This window comes from Pelodiscus sinensis, chromosome 10 (assembly GCF_052426305.1).
Source record: "Pelodiscus sinensis isolate ZL-2025 chromosome 10, ASM5242630v1, whole genome shotgun sequence".
NCBI lineage: Eukaryota > Metazoa > Chordata > Testudines > Trionychidae > Pelodiscus > Pelodiscus sinensis.
Genome location: NC_143061.1, coordinates 39,311,100 through 39,335,258, shown reverse-complemented (window position 1 = coordinate 39,335,258; position 24,159 = coordinate 39,311,100). Strand labels below are relative to the sequence as shown.

The 24,159-nt window shown below is 43.8% G+C and overlaps 1 protein-coding gene across 8 annotated transcripts in view; it reads right to left on the bottom strand.

The window, feature by feature from the left end:
- Positions 1-9,014: 9,014 nt before the first annotated feature.
- FAM124B (family with sequence similarity 124 member B) overlaps positions 9,015-24,159 on the bottom strand; it is a 33,681-nt gene continuing 18,536 nt past the window's right edge. For 2 of the 8 annotated variants that reach the window (XM_014577685.4, XM_075937564.2), the window contains 2 exons: positions 19,310-20,529; positions 9,015-9,723 (listed from right to left, as the gene is read on the bottom strand). In XM_014577685.4, the coding sequence (XP_014433171.3) occupies positions 9,079-9,723; positions 19,310-20,146 (1,482 nt within the window). In that variant the 5' untranslated portion in view covers positions 20,147-20,529 and the 3' untranslated portion in view covers positions 9,015-9,078. Of the gene's footprint in view, positions 9,724-19,309; positions 23,469-24,159 lie in introns of those variants that run through there. The other 6 variants (XM_014577687.4, XM_014577684.4, XM_006131395.5 and 3 more) reach the window with 6 other exon arrangements.

Sequence of the window (24,159 nt, the reverse complement as noted above, 5' to 3'; positions counted from 1 at the left end):
CTTATTTTGGTTCCTCACGCTGACCGCTAAACTGCCAATATTTCCTCAGACTAAATCTAAAGGGACCACCCAGTTAGGCCAAGGGTTATTTCATTCCCCACTCCCAGTCAATCCTGGACCTCTCTGCTGAGAAAACTCACAAGTTTGTCAGTTGTGATGTGATGTGATGTGGTTACCTGCCTCCTGGGAACTGGATTGAGAGAACCAAATTCATTTCACATAGGTCACTGGCTCCCAGTCCTGGTTCCATTATCAACATCAGGTGAAGGGCAGTGAAATCTGAAGACTGACTAGAGCCCTCACATCAAATGTACAGGTGTTGGGAAACTGATCCCATGTCTTTGCACCCCTTCAGTCAGTCAAGATGGAAGCCTAAGTCCAGGCTGTTCTGTAAACCATCAGCCTGCACTTTCACCCTTCTGGCCGTTACACTCATAGTAGGGCCAGGGCTTTACTAGACTAATGTGTTTTAGCTCATCAAAATCGGTGTTGCAAGAAAAGCAACAATAGAAACAAATGGTCATACTCAGAAATGTCAGACTGTGTCTAGACTGGCAAGTTTTTCCGCAAAATCATCTGCTTTTGCGGAAAAACTTGCCAGCTGTCTACACTGGTGGCTTGAATTTCTGCAAAAGCACTGATGATCTCATGTAAGATTGTCAGTGTTCTTGTGGAAATACTATGCTGCTCCCATTCAGGGAAAAGTCTTTTTCTGAAAGACTTTTGCGCAAAAGGGCCAGTGTAGACAGCAGAGATTTCTTCTCTGCAAAAAAGCCCTGATCGCGAAAATGGCGATTGGGGCTTTTTTGCAGAAAAGCGCGTCTAGATTGGGCACGGACGCTTTTCCGCAAAAAGTGCTTTTGCGGAAAAGCGTCCTGCCAGTCTAGACGCGCTTTTCCAAATATTTCTGGAAAATCATGCCAGTGTAGACGTAGCCTCAGTGTGATTATTACTGATTTATAGCAGTCCAAGGAAGCTTAGAATCAGACCCAATATGCCAGCATAGTCTGGGTTGCTGATCTATAACACACAATATGGCACCACCCTGGAGAGCAACCAGCACCACCAGATTAAGACACAATGTATAGACACACTAGAAGATGTACCTGGTGTTGCTCGGGTCCTTAACTCAATTTTAGTGTTTTGGAACATAAAATGAAAATGTCCAGGCTTCACTTGAATCACTGTTCTGGGGTGGGGCTGGGGATGGGGATGAGGGGTTCTGTATGCAGGCTGCCCTGGGAAGAGAGGACAACCCCAGCCCTCTCTCACCACAGCTGCTTGGGGCCAGGTGAGAAACACCTCTCCATTGCCACTGCAGCTCCAGCATGCATAGCTGGGGGAGGGGTCCATGCCCCCGGGTGAGGCAGGTCCAGGTTTGTCTGCCTCTTGTGCTCCCCAGTCATAGCGAGGAATGCAACAAACTGTGCACTTTCCCCTTGCTCCCTGATAAAAGGAAACAGTCACTGATATCCCTATATGAATCTGGAAATGAGCTTCAGCTGCCCTCCCTTGCTCTCCCTAAAGGGCACCTTGGGGGTGGGAAGCTTGGGGGTAGGGAAGCCCTGGGGTGGGGGACCCTCACCCAGTTCCTTTTACCTGCCTGATGCCTCTTATCTTTTTTCCTGTATGGTTTTATGAGAAGCAATCCCGTTCCAGGCACATCCCATTTTCCTGGCACAGACAAATCCTGACCTTGCTTTAAGTTATGGTAATAGGAAGCTACATATTGAATTTGTTGCGCCTAACTTACCGTTTAGGTCAGACACACTCTCAGACCAAACTCTCTCAGATATGTAGTATTTGGCCCGTGGAAAGGTTCAGGGGTCATTCAGACTGGAACTGAATCATTTCAGGCTCTGTATCAACACAAGTCAATGAATGACTTCTTCCTCTCTTTTCTGCTTTTTATTCCATAGCAGCTAGGGGCAGAAGACTGTGCATCATTATTCAGCTGCAAATAAAGGCATGATTATTCTTACTTGTTTTGCTCTGAGACTTTAGAACAAAGATTATGTTTAAAGATAATGGCTAACAGTCTTTTTTCTGTTCAGCCAGCTATGCCAACCTATATACTCCGTTTATCAACTGTCCCCACAAACATCTCGAGATACATGACTTGTGTGTGATCCAGGGGTCAACTTAATACATTTCTTACACGTACTATCCTACTGCAACTCCCCTTGGGGGAGAGGGTCAGAGCAGGGGGTGAGGTGCATGAGTCAAGGCTGGAGGAGGGGGGGCTTAGGACTGGTGTATGTGGGGGGGAGGTGCAGGAGTCAGGGAAGTGGAGTATGAAGGGGGCTTAGGCCAAGGAATTGGGGGGCAGCTTGGGGCTGGGAGTGCAGCCACCACACTGCCCACTTGCCAGATCCTTGGGGCTGGCTGGGGTGATGGGGACCACACTGCCCTGCTGCCGGATCCCCAGGGTGGCAGGGACTGCACTGCCCAGCTGCCCAAACACCAGACCCGCAGCCAGTGTGCAGTGTGGCAGTGCAGCCCAGGGTGTCCCAGCTGCATCCAAAGCCTGGTCCGCAGCCAGCCAGTCTCTGACTGGTGTGCTGCATCAGGGCACATGGGCTTACTTTCACCGTAGGTGGGATCTAAAAGTTGCCAGCAAGCTTGACAGGCTTACTTCTGCCTCCCCTCTATGTATGTGTAACATCCAGATCGCAGAATTTAATATGCTACAGCTATTACCTAAGCCCCACCCTGACATAACTACAGGCGTGTTTGAGAAAACTGGCATGTCTGTGGCATTGAGTTCTACCTCCGGGTGATTCTGGCCAACATGCCTGGGGGGGCCTTTCCAAGACCTAGAGGGGTGGTATATCCCATCCAATCCCATCCCACCTCTCTCTTTGGATCTACCACACAATGCCCTCCCCTGTCTGATTTGCCAATTATCCATCTCCAACATTCAAATCCATCCTAAAGACCCATCTGTGATGGTCACAAGAAGGAATCAAACTAACTCAAGTTGAATTGCTGGACTTGCTGCTTTGCCCCCATCTTGTTTGGCAGTTCCTTGGGGAAAACATTGGCTTCAGTCCATGCTTTGTGCGGTGCTGAGCTCACATTTTGCACCTCTAACACATACGGCTACCCCTCTGAGACCATAACTCACGAGAAACAACTCATGCCTCTGAAGGCAGTGGGAGGCAGTAAGAGTATACAGTGGGAGCCCAAACTCATTCCTTAGGTAACTCAACTGAAGTTAGCGAGATACACAGACTAGCACACTGGCAACAAAGTGGCCCAGTATTCAAGTAAGGTGAAACTTACAGCGAGCTACGGAATTTAACTTGTGATAGAAAAAACAGAGGTTTAAATTATTCAGTGTAAAATGATTAAATATGAATGTAAGGCTGAGAGATCTCATATGACCAATTTGCTCTTACAGGAAGCTGCATGGTACTTAAAGAAATAACTAAGATACTGCCATGGTCTAAATGTCTGTTAGTTGAACACCAAAACCTTGAGAAAAGCTTGAGACTCTGAGGAGCTGAAAAAAACCCTTAATTGCTTTGAAGCATTATTTCCTGGTTCTAGATCCAATTTTGTAGTTTGATGAATGAGTGAATCCTTAGGCAATGCTCCAGTGAACCCTTCGACAACCTACCTGCATGGACCCAGAGTACAACAAGGCTCAAAGGGGAAATGGGGGGCCCCTTTGCCCATCACATTGCAGAATCAAGGCCTGTATTTCCTACCTCAATATCCTGCTAGGACACTTTTGTTTTCTCTAACAAGCCATCAACTTTTCCATTTCTCTTGATGTGCTTTATGAACTGAATGCTGCTCTGTTTTACCTTAAACTGCTTGTAGGATAATTTTAGAAACACGTCTTTATTTTATCCTAAAATTGCTCAGAGGGTCTAAGGCCCTAATTTTCCATTGAACTCAAAAAGAATTTTGCCTTTGCCTTCAATGGAAAGAGGGTCCCGGGAGCTTATCTTGCATGTGTCTCTTTGGGACACTTTGAACATCACTTAAAAGATACTGCGGTTCATTTTGAAAAGAAATCACAATTCACATTCATATCAGAGACAGGCTTGCACTGGAACCATAGATTGAAGACTCCAGGCGCCAAGGATATAAACATTTCTTTAGGGCCTTTTGTACCAAAAAGCCCCAAGTACTTCACAAAACTGCAGACAAACAGCACTAACGAAACACCTCAGGTTGGGGAGCTGGTAGCCAACGAGTGTACAGCCTCCTACAGAGAGGAAGGACATTCTCTGCCTTTACAAAAAATGCCTGAGCAGAGGCTCTCGCTGGGCCAACACAGTCTTGTTTGGCAAAGGGTCAGATTAGGAAGGCTCACACTCTTGTTCATCTGTCTCAGAAGGACAAAGGATATGAACCTGCTGGGATTTAAACTTGCAGTTCCAAGAAATCTAGACCAATAAGGCTAAGAAAAAGGGAAGTGATTTGTTATAAAAATACCTTAGAGAAATAGTTATTTACTACTAGAGCCATTGCACGTGATGATTCAGAACAGTTCATACAATACTGCTTCATTATCTCCATAATTGTCAACGATCTCTGTGGAAAATACCATTGTAAGGACACTGTGCACTAGATCCAGCCTGGTAAATAGCAAGCTACAGTCTTGATAGCTGTAAATAAACATTAAATGTCTTTAAAAGTAATTGGCACTTGACTTTTATATGTCATTAAGCAAGAGCAGGTTTTGAATATGATGGTAATAAAAATATTATGACAGAGGCTTGGAGTTATGAGGATGGAACATGTTTGGAACAAATAAATTAGGGGAAGTGAAAAGGTGTGACCAACTATAGAAATCCTGAGGGGATTCAGGCTCAGATGTTTGGGCATATGAAAAGATTAGAAGACAGCATAGGAAACTGGGAGTTAAACTTAGAAGTGGACAGTATGAGAAGCGTTGGAAGACCCCAAAATATATGAGTGTCATACAAAAAGGATTGGATTAGCTGCAGAGTTTCTGGGGAACTGTTCCAAGACAGACTGGAATGGATAAGGCACTGATCCCACATAGATGGGAATAGGACCCAGGCTGAAAGAAAACTACTTTAATATGTGATGAGATTTGGTCATTCAGATTTTGACACTGAAATTTTCCTTTTACATGTGCATTACTGAAATGCTGAATTCTTTCTTTGTGGGAGGGATGGTGGATATTGACCCCAATTCCTTATGATTTTATTCCTCAATTTGAGAAAGGAACAAGTAGTGAGGACCATGAAAATGCATTTTGGTCATATTTTGGGGCAACCAGGAGAGAACTCGGTCCTTGAATCAGTTAGAGCAGCCTCTGGACTGCTCTCAGTTACATGACTCTGTTTATGATCTTGATGAGCAGACAATAACTGAGGGTATGTCTACACTACCCCGCTAGTTCAAACTAGCGGGGGTAATGTAGTCATCCACAGTTGCAAATGAAGCCTGTTCCACGAGGAGTACAGCTAGTTCGGATTAGAAGCCTAATCCGAACTAGCTACTCCGTGCCGCGTGTAGCCACGCGGCATGGGGTTCGAACTAGCTGGCATTTAAAAATGGCGCCGGCCGGCTTAATGCAAATGAAGCCCGGGAAATTCAAATCCCGGGCTTCATTTGCAACTGCGGATGACTACATTACCCCCGCTAGTTCGAACTAGCAGGGTAGTGTAGACATACCCTTATAGCTCTGGGCATGTCACCAATATACCCTCCATGTGCAGAGTGAGAACTAGGACACTAGATATAATTATTTTCTGCTCATGTTGCAAGGCCTTCCTTGTCACCCTGGTTACTTGTGGAAATTGAAGTTCTTTCCATTGCTTGGAGTACTGAAGGGTGAAGGGATTTAGCAATTTTAGCAGCCTGTAACAGAATGAGCAGTGTATTATTACCTGATGTTTCAAATGGCGATACAAAACCGTCACTTTGAATTGTGGGGAGCGTGTTGTTGGGGCACTTGTTAACAAAATAAAGTATTTCATAAATGTCAGTACACTGAATTATATCATCATCTAGCTCTTCTCTCGCACTTTTCATCCATGTAACTCAAAACCCTTTACAAAGGTCAGCATATAGTGCAACTCCTCCACCTTTTCTCCCGCGCCTGTTCTTCCTGAATAGTTTATACCCTTCCATGACAGTGCTCCAGTCTTGTGAGTCATCCCACCAACTCTGTTATTCCAATCAAATCATAGTTCTTTCCTCCCTGTTTGAAGGGAGTTTGAAGAACAGCTAGCCAAAAACTCAAAAAAACATTTTATATTACCTTTTAAGTACATCAGAAGCAAGCCTGCTAAACAACCAGTGGGGCCCCTGGACAATCAAGATACAAAAGGAGCACTTAAAGATGATAAAGTCATTGCGGGAAAACTAAATGAATTCTTTGCTTCAATCTTCACAGCTGAGGATGTTAGGGAGATTCTCAAACCTGACCCATCCTTTGTAGCTGACAAATCTGAGGACTTGTCACTGATTGAGGTGTCATTAGAGGAGGTTTTGGAAATAACTGATAAACTTAACAGTAACAAGTCACCCGGACCAGATGGCATTCACCCAAGAGTTCTGAAAGAACTCAAATGTGAAATTGTGGCACTATTAACTATGGTTTGTAACCTATCCTTTAAATCAGCTTCAGTACCCAACGACTGGAAGATAGATAATGTAACGCCAATATTTAAAAACGGTTCGAGAGGCGATCCCAGGAATTCCAGACCGGTAAGTTTAACGTCAGTACCAGGAAAATTAGTTGAAACAATAGTAAGAATAAAATTGTCAGACACATAAAAGATCATAATTTGTTGGGCAAAAGTCAACATGGTTTCTGTAAAGGGAAATCATGTCTTACTAATCTATTAGAGTTTTTTTGAAGGGGCCAACAAACCTGTGGACAAGGAGGATCCAGTAGATATAGTGTACTTAGATTTCCAGGAAGCCTTTGACAAGGTCCCTCACCAAAGGCTCTTACGTAAATTAAGTTGTCATGGAATAAGAGGGAAGATCCTTTCATGGACTGAGAACTGGTTAAAAGACAGGAAACAAAGGCAGGAATAAATGGTAAATTTTGAAAATGGAGAGGGGTAACTAGTGGTGTTCCCCAAGGTCAGTCCTAGGACCAATCCTCTTCAACTTATTCATAAATGATCTCGAGAAAGGAGTAAACAGTGAGGTGGCAAAGTTTGCAGATGATACTAAACTACTCAAGGTAGTTAAGACCAAAGCAGACTGTGAAGAACTTCAAAAAGATCTCACAAAACTAAGTGATTGGGCAACAAATTGGCAAATGAAATTTAATGTGGATAAATGTAAAGTAATGCACATTGGAAAAAATAACCCCAACTATACATATAATATGATGGAGGCTAATTTAGCTACAACTAATCAGGAAAGAGATCTTGGAGTTATCATGGATAGTTCTCTGAAGACGTCTATACAGTATGCAGCAGCAGTCAAAAAAGCAAACAGGATGTTAGGAATCATTAAAAAATGGATAAGATGGAGAATATCTTATTGCCCTTCTATAAATCCCTGGTACACCCACATCTTAAATACTGTGTACAGATGTGGTCTCCTCATCTCAAAAAAGATATACTGGCATTAGAAAAGATTCAGAGAAGGCTAACTAAAATCATTAGGGGTTTGGAATGGATCCCATATGAGGAGAGATTGGGACTTTTCAGCATGGAAAAGGGAAAACTCGGGGGAGTTCTGATAGAGGTATATAAAATCATGAGTGGTGTGGAGAAAGTGAATAAGGAAAAACTATTTACTTGTTCTCATAATATAAGAACTAGGGGCCACCAAATGAAACTAATGGGCAGCAGGTTTAAAACAAATAAAATAAAGTTCCTCTTCACACAGCGCATAGTCAATCTGTGGAACTCCTTGCCTGAGGAGGTTGTGAAGGCTAGGACTATAAATGGTTTAAAAGAGAACTAGATAAATTAATGGAGGTTAAGTCCATTAATGGCTATTAGCCAGGATGGGTAAGGAATGGTGTCCCTACCTTCTGTTTGTTAGAGGGTGGAGATGGATGGCAGGAGAGAGATCACTTGATCATTACCTGTTCAGTTCACTCCCTCTGGGACACCTGGTATTGGCCACAGTCGGTAGACAGAGTACTGGGCTGCATGGACCTTTGGTCTGACTCAGTATTGCCGTTCTTATGTTCTGTTTGTGAGCAGCAGGTCAAGCTGCACGTGGGTCCTTCAGCACTTGCACTAGGAAACTGTCCCCATAGCTGTTCCCCAGGCTTCTTGTGTTCGTGTACAGACAACTTAGATAACTAACTGATTGCCTGACCTTCTCCATATGAGTCAGGAGTCCTCTGTTGGCACCTTCTTCCTTGTGCTTCTTCCTGTTAAACACTTTCTTCCCCTGTTTAAATGCCTATAAATGACCACATTCAGAGGTTTCAAGTTTGCATGATGGCAGAAGGAGAAATGAGGGGGCACACAGAAAGAATGACACTGCAAGCCTGCTCACATGCTGTGACCCTGCCAGCTCCTCAGGTACACCTACTTACGGCAGCATGTAGCGTACAGGCATTGCATGCTGAGGTAACACGGCTCTAAATAGAGTAGACAGTGGGATACTGTTCTAAGTAAGTAGAGTGCTCTACACACCTGAACTCTATGGCACATACTTGACACAATTGCACCATGCCTCCCATATCCACATTGCTATTTTTAGCTGGGAAGCATGCCCTGCTGCCACGGCCCTTTAGTGCACTGTATCATGGGCTACTGATTCACACTTACAAACCATAAGAGGACCCCTATGGCTTATTCCCATCATTGCACAATTACCCGACTGGGTGTTCTGTGTAGGAAAGAATCAAGCTCTCTGTGTAACTGCCCAGGATTATTTTCATGGTTTTGCCCTCTGTCCCATTAGTATTTTAGTACATAAAGTGATTCTACTGCAACAAAACCCCACTGAAGTCTCTTTTTACAACAGAACAGGGAGCCTAGGCACATTGGGGTCTGTATGAACACAGAGTAAAAGAGCATTCAAAACGCTTTCTCTCTCTCTCCAGAATAAAGCATTTAGCTATACGTTTTTAAGTCAATCAGTTAGGCACATGTGTGTTTCAAGTCAAATGAAGAATTCCTCCTCCTCCTCTTCATTTCCATTTCCATAGCTTGCTCTTGATATTCGCAAGTGAAAGTCTGAAGCGGTCTGTCCTGCTCCTTTATTTCTTTGAACCGCAAATGACAACAGATGGGTTCTGTTCTCAGAAAGCAAGTTGATTCTAGAGCCAGCAGCATCTAATAAATACTTTGGTGCTGGTGGTTGAGGAAGGCTGTCCTGCAAGTCCTTTGCAAACTGGGAAAGGGGTGATGGACTGCATTCAGAATGAACTACTGCAAATCCTGTGTCAACATTGGTCTCTTCTTCTTGCCTTTGAAATCGTCTTCCTTGACTAGCAATGTGCAGTTTGTTGCCTGTATTTGTACTGAAAGAGGTGGTATCAGACTGTGAAGTAGCTGCTGGCCTGCTGGCCTGGGATGAAGAGCAGGAGTTACTCTGTGGGGTGCCACTAGCGCTCCCAGAAATAATTCCATGTTCTGATTTGATTTTACAGTTCATTCTCATCTTCCGGCTCTTCTGTTTATGGTTTATCCACTTTGTGGGGAAAGATGCTAGAGTGGAACTCTGCAGGCTCTGTTCTTCACTTGCATTGTTGTGCCGACGGGAAAGCACACCATTTTTTTCACTATGTTTTGAGTTGCCTTGAACCTGTTAAAGAGAGGTTTACAAGAGCACCATTAAATCATTGGGTAAGCAGCAATGAGGGGACTACTGTGTCCTCCATCTGCAGCTATCATGCTGAAATCATCTACAATGTATAATGGTAATGGGTTCCATTATTATCTTCGGCAGCTACACAGCTGAGAGGTGGAGACCCATGGTAAAGAATGTATGAATTAAATGATCTATTAATTTCAATATAACATTACATTTATTTATCATGTTCCTTTGCTACTAATCACAGTTCACAAACTTCACTGTTTTGATAAAGAAAAACAACAACAAAGATTCAGTGACACCCTTAGAGTAATAAATTTAAATCATATTGTAAGTCACACACATTTGTTGTTGATTCACACATGTAAATTCAATCTGTTGCAGTTTCAGATTAAACCTTATCACAGCAATCAGACTGAGGATTTGAAGTGCAGACCAATGGGAAATTGAGCTACGACACTGACAAACAGGCCTGATTTTTCCTCATACCTGCTCTAGTTATTAAAAAACCTTGTTTGGAACAGCTATAAATAACTAGGAGAAGGTGATAAGCGGTGAAAAATCAGGCCCAATGTATTTATACTACCTCTCTCATGGATGAGCAGTAATGCGATGATTAAATCAGTTTGCTGGTTTAGTTCTAGGAGAGTCCAAGAATCCAATATCATTTGTATTAAAACACTTTTCATGTGTGATTCAAGATTAAAATCTTTTGGAAAGAGTAACACTTCGGAATACAAGGTGCTCTGTAAGTTCTTGAAGTGTGTTGGGGACAAGTTCTTGTTTCCAAAGGTGGAAGCAGTAACTATGGTGACAGCGACTTTAGACTTGATTCTGACTAACATGGAGGAAGGGACTGGTTGTGGAGCCGAGGACAACTTGGATGAAAGTGAACATGAAATGACAGATTCCATGAGTCTAAGGAAAGAAAAGAATGAGAGCAGCAAAATAAGGACAATGGACTTTAAAAAACCCTCAGACATCTACAGACTTAGGGTATGTCTACACTACCACCCTTGTTCGAACTAGGGTGGCTAATGTAGGCATTCAAAGTTGCAAATGAAGCCCGGGATTTAAATATTCTGGGCTTCATTTGCATCTTGCCGGGCGCCGCCATTTTTAAATCCCCGTTAGTGCGGACTCCGTGCCCGCGGCTACACATGGCACGGAGTAGGTAGTTTGAATTAGGCTCTCTAATTCGAACTACCGGTACACCTTGTTCCACGAGGCGTAACAGTAGTTCGAATTAGAGAGCCTAATTCAAACTACCTACTCCATGCCGCGTGTAGCCGCGGGCACGGAGTCCGCACTAACGGGGATTTAAAAATGGCGGCGCCCAGCAAGCTGCAAATGAAGCCCGGGATATTTAAATCCCGGGCTTCATTTGCAACTTCGAATGCCTACATTAGCCACCCTAGTTCGAATTAGGGTGGCAGTGTAGACATACCCTTAGAGAATGGATAGATAGGGTCCCATGAGAATAAAAGAAGGGAAAAAATTGTTCAGGAGAACTGGCAGTTTCTCAAAGAGACAGTGTTGAAAGCCCAACAGCAAATGATCCTGACACAAAGACAACATAGGAAGAAGAGTAAGAGGCCAATTTGACTCCTCTAGGAGCTCATTAACCACCTGGAATCCCATAAAAAGTGAAAACACTGAGACTTTGCTAAGGATGAGTTCAAAAGACTAAAACAAGTATATAGGGACAAAATTAGAAAGCTAAGGCACAAAAGCAGTTATCTCCAAGGGACATAAAAGGAAATAAGGGGCTCTATAAATACATTAAAAATAAGAGAAAGAAGAAAGCAAAGGCTAGGTCAATTACATAGTGAGGGGAGAGAGCTACTAATGGAGGACATCATGAAGACAGAGGTGTCTGATGCCTATTTTGCTTCACTCTTTCCTAAAAAAGGAACTTGCAACCAGATGTTTAACACAATTAATATTAACTAGGGGAAAGGAACACAAGCTAGAGCATGGGAAGAACAAACTAAAGAATATTTAGATGTATTCAAGTCGACAAGCCCTGGTTAAATTCACTAGATGCTACTTAAAGAATTAGTGGAAGCAATCTAGGAATCGATAGGGATTACCTCTAAGAGATCATGGATGATGGGGGAGGTCCCAAAAGACTGGAGAAGGGCAAGCATAGAACCAATTTTTAAAAGAGGGAACAAAAATAACCTAGGGGATTACAAACCAGTCAGCCTGCCTTCAACATATGGAAAGATGCTGAAACAAATTTTTAAACAACCATTTTGAAGCACTAAAATAATAGTGATAAATAATAGTGTGATTTTTTTCAACAGTTGTGCACCCACTTGATAGTAATTTAATCTAGACCTCATTTCCTTATTTTGCTCATGAGAATATAATGTGTGATTGTGTCAAAGCCTTATTAAAATCAAGATGTATTACACCAACAGCTTTTCCCTGATCCAATAGTCCAGTAAGCCTTTTGAAGAAGGAAATTAAGTTGGCTTGGCATGATTTCTTCTTGAAAAATCCATATCAAGTTATTAGTAGCTTGCAATGATATAAAAACAACTGTGTGACAACAAATCCAGACTAACATTTCTGTGAAGATCTCCACAAGCTTCCAAGACAACAACTTAAATCCTGAATTCCTTTCTAACTAGTGGCCAAAGCTGTTAAAACCTTGGGACCATAACCAAAAGACAAATAGCAGAGGTTGTGGAAAAATAGCAAGGTTAAGAATCAAGATCTTATTGCAGATTCTACAGATCAGCTACCTGGCTTTGCCAGGCCATGTAAGGAAAAGATGACAGTGAAATGTCTCAGAACCTCACACAGGAATGGCCATTTCCTCCTACAGCACAATATGCAAATGTGGAGATGATGTCCAAACCCAGGACTGTAAAACAGTACAGGCAGTCCCCGGGTTACGTACAAGATAGGGACTGTAGGTTTGTTCTTAAGTTGAATCTGTATGTAAGTCGGAACTGGCGTCCAGATTCAGCCGCTGCTGAAACTGACCGCCAGTTCTGACTTACATACAGAATCAACTTAAGAACCCCAAGCGTCCCCAAGTCAGCTGCTGCTGAAACTGATCAGCAGCTGATTCCAGGAAGCCCAGGGCAGAGCAACTCTGCCTCGGGCTTCCTGTAGTCAGCGCTGGTCAGTTTCAGCAGCGGCTGACTTGGGGACGCCTGGGGCAGAGCAGCTGGGGTGCTGCTGGGTTGCTCCAGTAGCTCCGCTCCTCGGCACTACTGGACCAACCCAGCAGCACCCCATCTGCTCTGCCCCAAGTGTCCTGATTCAGCCGCTGCTGAAACTGACCAGCAGCAGCTGAATCAGGACCAGGGCAGCTGGGGTGCTGCTGGGTGGACCAGTAGCGCCCAGAGCGGCGCTGCGGGACCAACCGGCAGCACCCCAGCTGCTCAGCCACAGGCGTCCGGAGAAAAGCCTAGTCTGCTGTGGGGGCGAGGGGGGGGGGCGTACTAGCTGCGCTCCCCCCCCCACCCCAGCAGACCAGGAAGACACGGGCGGCAGACCGAGACGCACCGTGGTCCCGCCGCCTGGGTCCTCCACGGCTTTGCTCCCAGTCTCCCTGGTCTGCTGGAGACCAGCAGACCAGGGAGATGGGGAGCAAAGCCTCTGAGGACGCCGGCAGCGGGACAGCCGCAGGGCGTCTGGGCTGTCCCACTGCCGGCTTCCCCCGTGGCTTTGCAAAGCCTCGGGGAAGCCGGCAGCGGAGCAGCCCAGGCGCGCCTGGGTTGCCCCGCTGCCCGAGCCCCCCCGCCGCTTTGCAAAGCCTCGGGGAAGCCAGCAGCGGAGCAGCCCAGGCGCACCTGGGGTACCCCGCTGCCCGAGCCCCCCCTAGACTTTGCAAAGCCTCGGGGAAGCCAGCAGCGGAGCAGCCTAGGCACGCCTGGGGTGCCCCGCTGCCCGAGCCCCCCCCCCCCCACCGCAGCTTTGCAAAGCCGCGGGGAAGCCCCAGAGTACACGGGCGGCAGGACCGCGAGGTCCTGCAGTCTGTGTACTCTGGGGCAGCCCCGTTCATAACTGCGGATCCAACATAAGTCGGATCTGCGTAAGTCGGGGACTGCCTGTAAATATCTCTATGTAAACCCATGGCGCACCCACAGTTCTCATCACCCATCTCAAAAAGCAGAACTGAACTGAACAAGGTTCAGAGAGAAGGGCTACAGAGATTATGAAGGGCATGGACTGGCTTCCCTAAGAGGAGAGACCAGAAAGATTAGGGCTGATCAGCTTTAAACAAAGAGACAAGTAAGGGGGATTAAAAATAAGAGAAAGCCTCAGAAGCGCGGGACCCCACCGCTGCTGCGGCTTTGCTCCCGGTGCCTCTGGTCTGCTGGGGACCGTCTCCAGCAGACCAGGGACACCGGGAGCAAAGCCGGGGAGGCGGAGGGGCGCTGGGGTATAAGACGAAAACCTATCTTTTAACTAAAAAATTAGGGGGTCGTCTTATACGCCCAGTAGCCTTATACGCTGGAAAATACGGTAGATAAATTCATGGAAGATAGGTCATTCAATGGTTTCTAGCCAAGATGGCCAGGAGTGCAACCTGATTCTTAGGGCAGCCTTAACCTATGACTGCCAGGAGACAGGGAAAGACAGGAAAGATTTCTCCAACTGCTTTATTCAGTAGACTCCCCCTGAAACTCATTGTTGAAGACAGGATATTGGGCTAGACCAACAATTGGTTTGACCCAATATGGCATTCCCTGTGCTCTTAAGATGAAATTCAATAAATGTAGTAATTTGTATTTGCCTTTATGGAGGAATTCCCCTCCCCCCACATAAATACACAACTACAAAACAGAGAATGACTGACTAGACAGTTACACGACAGCATGGATCACAAAATTGAATACAACCAACAGTTTCACAAGGGTGCAGAAAAGATTACTACTGTTCTGTGGTGCATTATAACAGAAGGGTCATGTGGAAGACATGGAAAAAATTACCCCTTTTTGCATGGTACTAGTGAGGCCTTAGAAACAGACACAGTTCTCTGGCTGAGTGCCACACTTCAGGAAAGACGTGGACAAATTGGAGAGAACTTAGAGTAGAACAGCCAAAAGAGATAAAAAAGGGTTATCAAAACTGAGCTATGTGCAGAAGTTAAAAATACTGGGAACATTTAAGTCTGAGAAAAGAAGGCTGTGGAGGATCTGATCATCTTAAAATACATAAGAATGTTTTATAAAGAGGATGGTGGTTCAATTGTCCTCTATGTCCACTGAAGATAGGAGAGAAAATAACTGAATTAATCTTTAGCAAGGGAGTTTTAGATTAGATTTTAGGGAAAACTTTCTAATGATAAAAATAGTTAAATCCTGGAATAAGAACCAAGGAACGTTGTGGAATCTGCATCATTGTCTACCTTTGTCTGAAAAAACTTCAGGGATGGTCTAGGTACATTTGGTCCTGCGTTAATATGGAAGGAGGGACCAGATGACCTCTTGAGCTCTCTTACAGCTCTACATTTCTACGGTCATATCAGCAAAGTATGAGTATTAGGCATTACCTATAACCCTTAGGGGAAGGGCAGAGAATGGAACAGGAAAGGAACTAAAGACAATTCAAGGAAGAAAACCTTGAATTCTGAAGATGTGCGAGCATGTGAAATATCATGTCTCTTGTCAACTATACATTAGTTATTCCATAATAAGCAACCCAAATAAGCATAATAATGGAATCTAATTTGCATCATGTATTTGCTGGAGGAAAATAAGCCCCAAAGGATGAGAAGGAAAGTGGTGCTAGGCCTGGGGGCCTCAGTGATTTGGGTTCCTGTGGGTGAGGGAAGCTGAAATGGAGGAGAGGGCAGCCCACACCCAGCACAGGAAGCTTGGCTGGCAGCATCCAGAATCCTGCCCCACTTGGCCAATCTTATCCATGCACCGCACCAGGGCACACCGGCTTACTTTTGCCTTTGAGCTTGGCAAATTACTCAGGTGCCATGTGAACTACATTACCATGATCTACAACAGGGGTGGGGAACCTAAGGCCCAGGCACCAGATGCAGTCCCTGGTGTGCCTGAATCCAGCCCCTGGGGCTCAGAGCTCCTCCCCGCCCAGCACTGGAGAAGCCGCACTGGCACCCACTGCTCCTCACCTGACTGATATTTCTACAGGTCAGCAGCAGCCCCTAACTCAAAACAGGTTCCCCCCCCTGCCCTGTTCTAAAAGGTAACGATTGCAGAATTCCCCCAGGACTATGTAGTGTGCTTTGGCACACCGCTGTTAGTGTCAAAATGCACTGCAGAACTGTGCATGGTAGCATGGTCCTCTTAGTGCAAGGCAAGCTAGTGCGCTTTACTCTGGTTTGTGTAACAGCACCACTTGCTGACACCTATTGTTACAGAAATATGTTCACGTATGATTCTCTGAAGATGACAGAGAGTAACAAATGTGTGATACGCCAAGGACATTTTATACACTGAGGCTATTTCTACATAGTGGAGCTATTTCAGGATACATTTGGTATCCAGAAATAGCTATTCTGCATTTTATAATATAATTTATGGAGTAATACTATCTCATAGATCTGGAAGGGACCTTGAGAGATCATTGAGTCCATTCCCCTGCCCTCACAGCAGCACCATGTACCATCCCTGGCAGATTTGCCCCAAGTCCCTAAGTGGCCCCCTCAAGGATTGAACTCACAACACTGGGTTTAGCAGGCCAATGCTTAAACCACTGAGCTATCCCTCCCTCTATTGATTTAAACCACATCTTTAAATGTGCCTGTTATTTTGAAATATATTTAGAAATAATAGGCACGCTATTCCATCATCCCTGTAATCCTCATTCCACAAGGGTTAAGGGATTTGTTGAAATAGCACTTTATTTTAAAATTTGGTGCTTTTTAGAAAGTGCCAAATTTCAAAATGAGCTAGTTCGAGGTAAAGATCCTGTGTAGACGCACCCTAACTGATCAACAGCCTTCCAAGACACATTCTACAGTATTGAGGACAGACTGAAAAGGAGGCAAGTGATCTCTTAACAGAGACGAACTATTAAATAATATTCAATTAGTTTCCAAAAAGTCATTCAACATGGAGATGCCCTAAATAATACCACTTGGCTATTAGCAAGGGATCACATCAACCTTTGTGACTTAGTCAAGGTTTGTTCGTTCTTCTTAACTGGCAAACCAGAGATACTATGGTTCTTTTAGTATGAAAGATGCAATACAGGAAGGTACTGATAGCCCTTGACTGCTATTACCTCCATGGGTATATGGAAAATCCTATCTGCTCAAAGAATGCTCATGGCAAACTGTCATCATATCATTGTGCTGATTGAAGCAACAAAACGAAATAAATCCCAAATTCAGACTGGCTCCTACTTCCCTTAACAGGAGGAGGAGGAGTCAGACAAATCCCAAATCCTAACCCTCTCCTGCTAGGGAATTCAAATGCCTCTCAAAGTGAAGCCCTTGCCTACATCAGGTGAGTAGCCACTGAATTTGAAGAGAAACAGAAAATGAAAAGTAATGAAAAAATAAAAGCAAAAGCTGCATTGAGGATTATTAGAAAGAAATTAGTGAAGAAATCAGCCATGCAGATGGTTTAGCAGGAATTTTACCAAATAATCTGGAGAAGGAATAGAAAGAGAAAAAATGAAGGTGAAATCACTTTGCCAAAAAAAGAGAGAAAAATTAAAATTACAGAGGATTGTTGCAAATTATTGAAGTAAATCAAATTATATTGAACACAGAAGTATAAGAAAATGAATGAAAATACTAGGATATTAAATGTTTAAATGGAAAACCCTGAGTAATTTGTTTTCATTGATATTTTGAATTTTTTAAAAAATCTATTAAGTCTATAAACTGCTTGGAAAACAAACATTCATTGTGGAAAAATTTTGACCCCATAATTGACATTTCTAAAATTTGCTGGTCAATCGATTTAAAAACGTGTAACAAACGCTGGGCCTTCTCTCACAACTCTTACACCTGTCCACCATTTGCAAATGAAGCCATTGTAAGGCTAATATTTAGTAATTATTACTGTATTACAGAGATGCCAAGATCCTACAACCAGGTGAAGGCCCTGCTATGGTGCTATATATCCATGTAGTAAATGACAGTTCCTGTCTCAAATAGCTTGTGGTCTAAAAGCTATTGGGCCTACTTCTTTCCCTCACACGGGTGTAAATCAGGAACTAGTTCATTAAAGTCAAGGGACCTAAACTGGTTTCAAGTGAGTAGAGAATCAGACCCACTGAATTAAATCTTTAGCCCAATAACGACAAGTGTTACATGCTTCCCTCTAGTGCTGGAATGCTCATTTCCAGCTCCCCACAAGGCCCTCAGACACATCAAGCTTTTAATATTTCTGCCTTCAAGTTCCCATCCGTACAATGGGGATGCTAACTGTGATATATATGTATAACAGCCTGCCATAGCCTTAAAGAAACCTTACTGAATTAAGTGTCCTTGGGGTCCATTGTACTAAATGCAAAGTTTTATGTATTATTGTGAGCTGGGATCATACATAACCTCTAGGGAGGAGATGTAACAGATGTAAGGAAAGGCCTGGATGTAACAGAACTATGTTGGGCATATTGTTCAATAAGAATGGACTTTTGGGAAAATATGTTTGAAGGGGATTTCCAGGAAAATATTGAGGGATGGTGAATGCAAATTCCCAACTTTCAGACCAGTAGAGTGCACATAAATAGGCAGACATGTCAGATGTAAAGCAACGCACTGTGGGACAGCAAGAGGACGACTGCCAGAGGTGAAGTTCATACAAAATATGGGCATGTCCACTGGAAACATTTTCCAGAATAATGCATCTTGAAACGGATTTAACCTCTTGCAAAAGGACACCAGGTTATTCTAAAAAGAATTGTGTCATGTAAACACAAGTCAGTTTAGACTGAAAAAACAAAAGATATGAAAAAATCCTGGAGAGAAGCCCTTGTTCACATTCATTCATTTACTCCACCCTAGGCAGTACAGTTTCATTACTCAGTTTAACTGCAAAACGCTAGTGAAAAGTGACCAATCCCATACACCTAAAGTTTCAAAGGAGTAGCCATGTTAGTTTGTTCCAGCAAAAACAATGAGGAGTCCTGTGCACCTTAAAGACTCACATTTATTTGGGCAGAAGTTTTTGTGGGCTGGAACCCACTTTGTCAGATACATCCAAACATATACTTCCTCACATGGCCCCCAACAGCACAACTAGACATCAGCTTCTGAAAGCATTTCCATTCTAAACCCTTATCGTAAAGAAATAATTCAGGCACTCACGGTAATTTGATCGGAGGCTGAAACTTCATCTACTTTGCAGGCTGCTCTGTATTGACATCTCAGGTGATAATTTAACAAACCTGACTACACAATGTCATTTCAGCCCAGAGGGTGACATTACAAAAATATTTGGCAATCTTTTTATGTAACGTTGTGCGGTTTTATTAATGGGGAAAGCATCCAGATATGGAATAGGCAGCTATCAACATTTTATAAATTAAAAGGAAGAAATAAATAATAATAGTCTCCTAATCAGAACCTGTGATCTCCCTTGCTGACCTACTAAATTAAAGACAGCACATAAACAAACAGTACCTGAAGTAAAATTTTGTTTCCTTCATAGTCCTGAGTTTGCCACCGAGTGCTACTAATGGGAACGCATGGATTAGGCAGAAGTGGTACTAGCTGCCCAATTTCATGTACTTTGAATTGCAACACGGAAGATTCTTTCAGTTCAACAGAAAGCCCTGGGGGCAGCTGCTTCAAGCAGAGTTGAACAGCAATGCTTTGTGTTGCATACAGTGCAAAGACACAGAAGTTATTCTTCTGCAGAGTTGCTTCTTTCTGTAGGATCATCTCATAAAGTCGGATGGCATCATCATAGTTCTCAAAGCTACAGTAGAGGGTCACACGCAGAATTTCAGTGCCATAATGAACTTGCCGAACACCCCATACAGGCATATGTTCATCCAGACTATAGAATTCCTGGCTAGTAGATGCACAAGGGTACAGTTTCCCATTAGCACGTTGCATGTGGTAACACTGCCAAGGTGGGTGCTGGAAAAAGTCACGGACCTGAAAAATCCGTTCTTCTCCAAAAGCCTCATGCAGGAAAAGGAGAATGGACATCCCAGGAAACCCAGAACTGTTCTGGTGATATTTCTCATAATATTTCACAGGAGTAACACGTTCAGATACAAGGAAGAGGCGAACATCCAGGCAGATCCACTTCAGAAGCCGATCAAGAGTTTGCTGCAAGAGTAACGACTGTCCAGAGGTGGCAAGAAGATGCACAGTCATCACCAATGAGTCTGCACTTCCTTCCATTGTAAAATCACCTTGAAAATAAAAACAAAGACAAATTAGTGCTTTTGCATACACTAAAAAGAAAAAATCAGCAACTTGCCTTTGGATTTCTCTGTTGCTTCCCATCTGAGGATCTTTATATGCCTCACACCATCCCTGTGAAGTAAATATTTGTACCTAGAATTTATGGAGACAAGATAAAGCACAGAGAAGACATGTAATTTGCCCAACATCATACAGAAAAACAGTGCGAGAGCTGGGAGTAAAATTCTCTTGGTTCAGGATTCCAGTTCTGATCTTTTACCCACAAACCAATATGCATAAAAATCTGACATTCCCCCTCAACAAAAAACAAAACCCCCACGTCCTAAAATTTTTGTCAGAGTGGAATATGGGAAGGATTAAGAACACTGACATACTAGAGCAGTTATTCTCAAATGCTTAGATTACCTTAAAAATCTACTTGCCATTTGACCATAGAAATGCATACTCCGAGATCTCGCAGAACCCTGGCAACGACAACAAGAGACACAGTTACTGCCTCAGTGCAAATGCAACGCGGTACTTGTGTTTTCAAGCCTCAGCAAGCTTTGTCCTTTCAGTCAACGTGCCAGCGTTTTTGCTTAATCTAAAAGCTTGTGAACTTTATGAGTAACACCCTTCCAGGGAGTGCAGATAAACTATTCTTTAAACTGAGAAAGGGAAACAGGCTAACAAAAGAAAAACAAATGTGAACTATGCAGATAACAATTAGTGCAGATGTGAATCAATTTAAGGAAAGACGAGAGTTTAGGGAAATGCCTTAAATCCTAGTTTTGCCATTGTGTCTTTTTACACAGCATGGGTAACAGGCTGCCATTTGGTTCTAATTGAAATATTTCAGTGCCCTGTTTATTATATTAATCCCAAAGTAATCCTGGTGCTGTTTTCCCCCCATTTTAGTGTGTTTCTAGTGCTATGCTGTAGACTGGGATATTTGTGTTATTCATGCACATAAGCAGATCATTACTATTGTTTTGCCTTTAGAGAGGGATATAGTTTCCACCCAACTAAAAAAGAATGCTCAAAACATTACTTCTTCCAGCTTTTCTCTAGGGGCCCTGCACAAACAAACAAACTGTTGCCCATCAAGTTATGTTGCCAATTTAGAAGCAGTTTACACAAAGCAAGTTAAACCCCAACTCTTCCTACTAAACTTTCTTTATTTTTGCATATATTTAGGTCAAGGGTTACAATTTCTGGCATTTTCTGACTACAAATGTTATGGAAACACATCTTGCTCTCTCTAGCGTCACTTTGCTTTTTATTTTTCCAAACAAGCAGGATACGCAAAATGACCGTTACTGTTGTTTAGTGTGCATTTCCAAACACCTGGATTAATTAAATCCTTAGTCTTTCAAGTAATTGTGTTATCCAGACTTTGACCTGGATCCAAATGTTATGGCTGATCCTTCTCTGTATCATGGCCTGAACTAAAACACCAGGTCTGAACAATGTCAAAGTCTGGAAGGTCCAATAACAAAGTTGTGGTTTAGGTTTCTCACACTTTTGTACTGACTGTAAAATATATATATATTTATATGCATGCAGAGAATCAGTCTTGTTTTAACTAATGTGGGTTCGTACATACCAGGGGGTTAATCCAATATACAATTTAGAATTATGGATTAGATCCAGATAAACTTTGAGGGAGGTTTATATAATATCTGTTTGACTTACTGCCCTGGCTACTGGACAGTAATTGCAATGAAATGCTGGGTGTGGTGGGTGGAGAATTACACTGAAGACAATTACAGGAATTAGATGTAGAGAACAGAACCCAAACATAGCACTTCAAGTAAAACAAATGTTTGACGCTTCAGATATACCCCTGAACTTGAATCCTGAATAACAGTTTTTCTAATGTACCTTTGTCAGCTCAAAGGGAAGGGAATGTTTAACGTATGCTGAACTTTGAATCCCATCAAAGGGGGAAAGGAGCCAGCTGGCTTCCTCTGTGTGAAGTGAATGGGTCATTTGTCTGAGTGAGGAGGGCTGATTAGAACTAAGAAGGAACTTGGGGGTTTGGCCTTCAGCAAGTAATATTTGTGCAAATGACTGCTATTTCTCCTAGGCAGGATGTGGCTAAGCCAAGCAGCTTGGAAGAGGATGTTAGGCTATTGGGTAACTATTATGCTCATATGTAAAAGAAAACTGTTATAGCCATTGTTTTATGATCAAACTTACTATATCTATTGTGGTTGATTGAGGATAATGATGAAGATGCAAGTCAGGAAGCAAACAAACCCCAGTGTAGCTGATTAGAGCATAAAAGATATTCAGGAATATTTCTTTATTCGAACAAACCATTCTATCAACATCGGACTCATCAGCCACTACTTGGGAAACTTCTCTAAGCAGTCATTTCTCCCCACCTTCCCATTTGTGGGATTCACACCATCCAATTCCCACTGTATGTAAGTATCTCTCCCTCTCTCTCCTCATTCCCATTGTATGTATGGGTAGGTGTTTGTCTGTGTGTGCATCTTTCCCCTCCCTTGGCCCTACTTTCTCCTCCTAAGATCACCCTTGTGCTGCTACTTCTAAATATACCATTTCCCTATGGTACTAGCAAGAGAACCAAAGGGAAAATGGCATGGTCATATTCAGCATCAACATGCTAGAGAGAAGATGAGTAGCATGAGAAGATGAGATGCACTGCAGAAGTAGCACAGGAGGATTCCTCCAGCTAAGGTTTGGGGAAAACCTATTCCCTACCATGTCCCAGTAAGTCTCTAAATGGGGGTTAGGGGTTGGACCATAAGAATTGTCCACTTACGAGTAATTGCTGTTGTCTCCTCTTTCTCTAGTACAGCACACGCACTCAGGAGTGAAGGAGCTGATCTACTAGTTTGGTGGCAAGCTCTTAATTTCCATGATGTAAACAGAGAGCAGGGGTTTGCCCTAGTTCCTTGTTGTGAGTCACATCAACCTCATTGCTATTGCTTTGCAAACAAAATACAGTGTTTCCACCTCTGCTTGGATCACTATGACAGCTTGGGCTGGGTAAACATCCCATGAATGTAAAAATATGATGGAGGAGATTCATGCTTGAAAGCAATATAGAAAAATCAATTTTTTACATGGAAGTCTGACAAGCTAACATTTGTGCAAGGAAGGTCAGGGGAGTTATTACAAGAAAAATATCAGCATTAAGTCTACATCAAAATTCCCATGAAGTTAGTGAGAATCTTTAATGGGGTGGGCAAGAAGCTGCCAGCAGGCCAGATCCTGATCACCAAGACACCAGATCTGGCCCATGGCTGCCTCGCCAGAACCTTTAGGCAGAAAAACAGCTCACACTTTATAGAGCCAGCTGTTTTCCAATCCAGACAACTGGGGAGGGAGGAGGGAGACTTCTCATGCTGTTCCCACCCCCCAGCAAAATCTCTTAGCTTCCACTGGCCAAGCTCTCAGTTTCTGGCCAATAGGAGCTGAGATTTTTTGCTGGGCTCAGGGGCAGTGTAGGAAGCCTTCTCCCTTCCTTCTTAACCCTTTACCCCTTCTCCTCTCATGCCCAGAGCAGAGCAACGCAGAACAGCCTGCAGCAGACAGTCTGCCTCAGGTTTCTGCTGGTAAGTGCCTCCCAGCCAGAGCCTGCCTCTGGCACCCCAGCCCCTCCCTTCCCCAACCCTCTGCCCCCTCCTGCCCCCATACCTCCTCCCAGATCTGGCACCCCAATCTCTTGCCCCAGATCACAATCCCCTCCTACTCTAGGTCACATTCCAAAACCCTGCATCCGTGCCCAGTATAGATGCGCTTTTGCGCAAGAAAGCTCCGGTGGCCATTTTAGCCATTGGGCTTTCTTGCGCAAAAAATTAATGTGCCTGTCTACACTAGCCCTCTTGCGCAAGTATTCTTGCCAGTCTAGATGCACCCAAAGGAGTTGGGGGAAGCAGGGCTGGATGGGGGCGGCTGAGAAGGGGACCGGCTGGCAGGGAGCAGGCTGGCAGGAAGGAAGCAGGCCTGGCCGGGAGGTGGTTGGGGGGAGCGGGGTTGGCCGGGAGAGATCGAGGGGGGTGGGGAGAGAACTGGCCAGTGGGAAGCAGGGCTGGCCGGGAGGAGGTTGGGGGGAGTGGGGCTGGCTGGGGGGGGGGGGG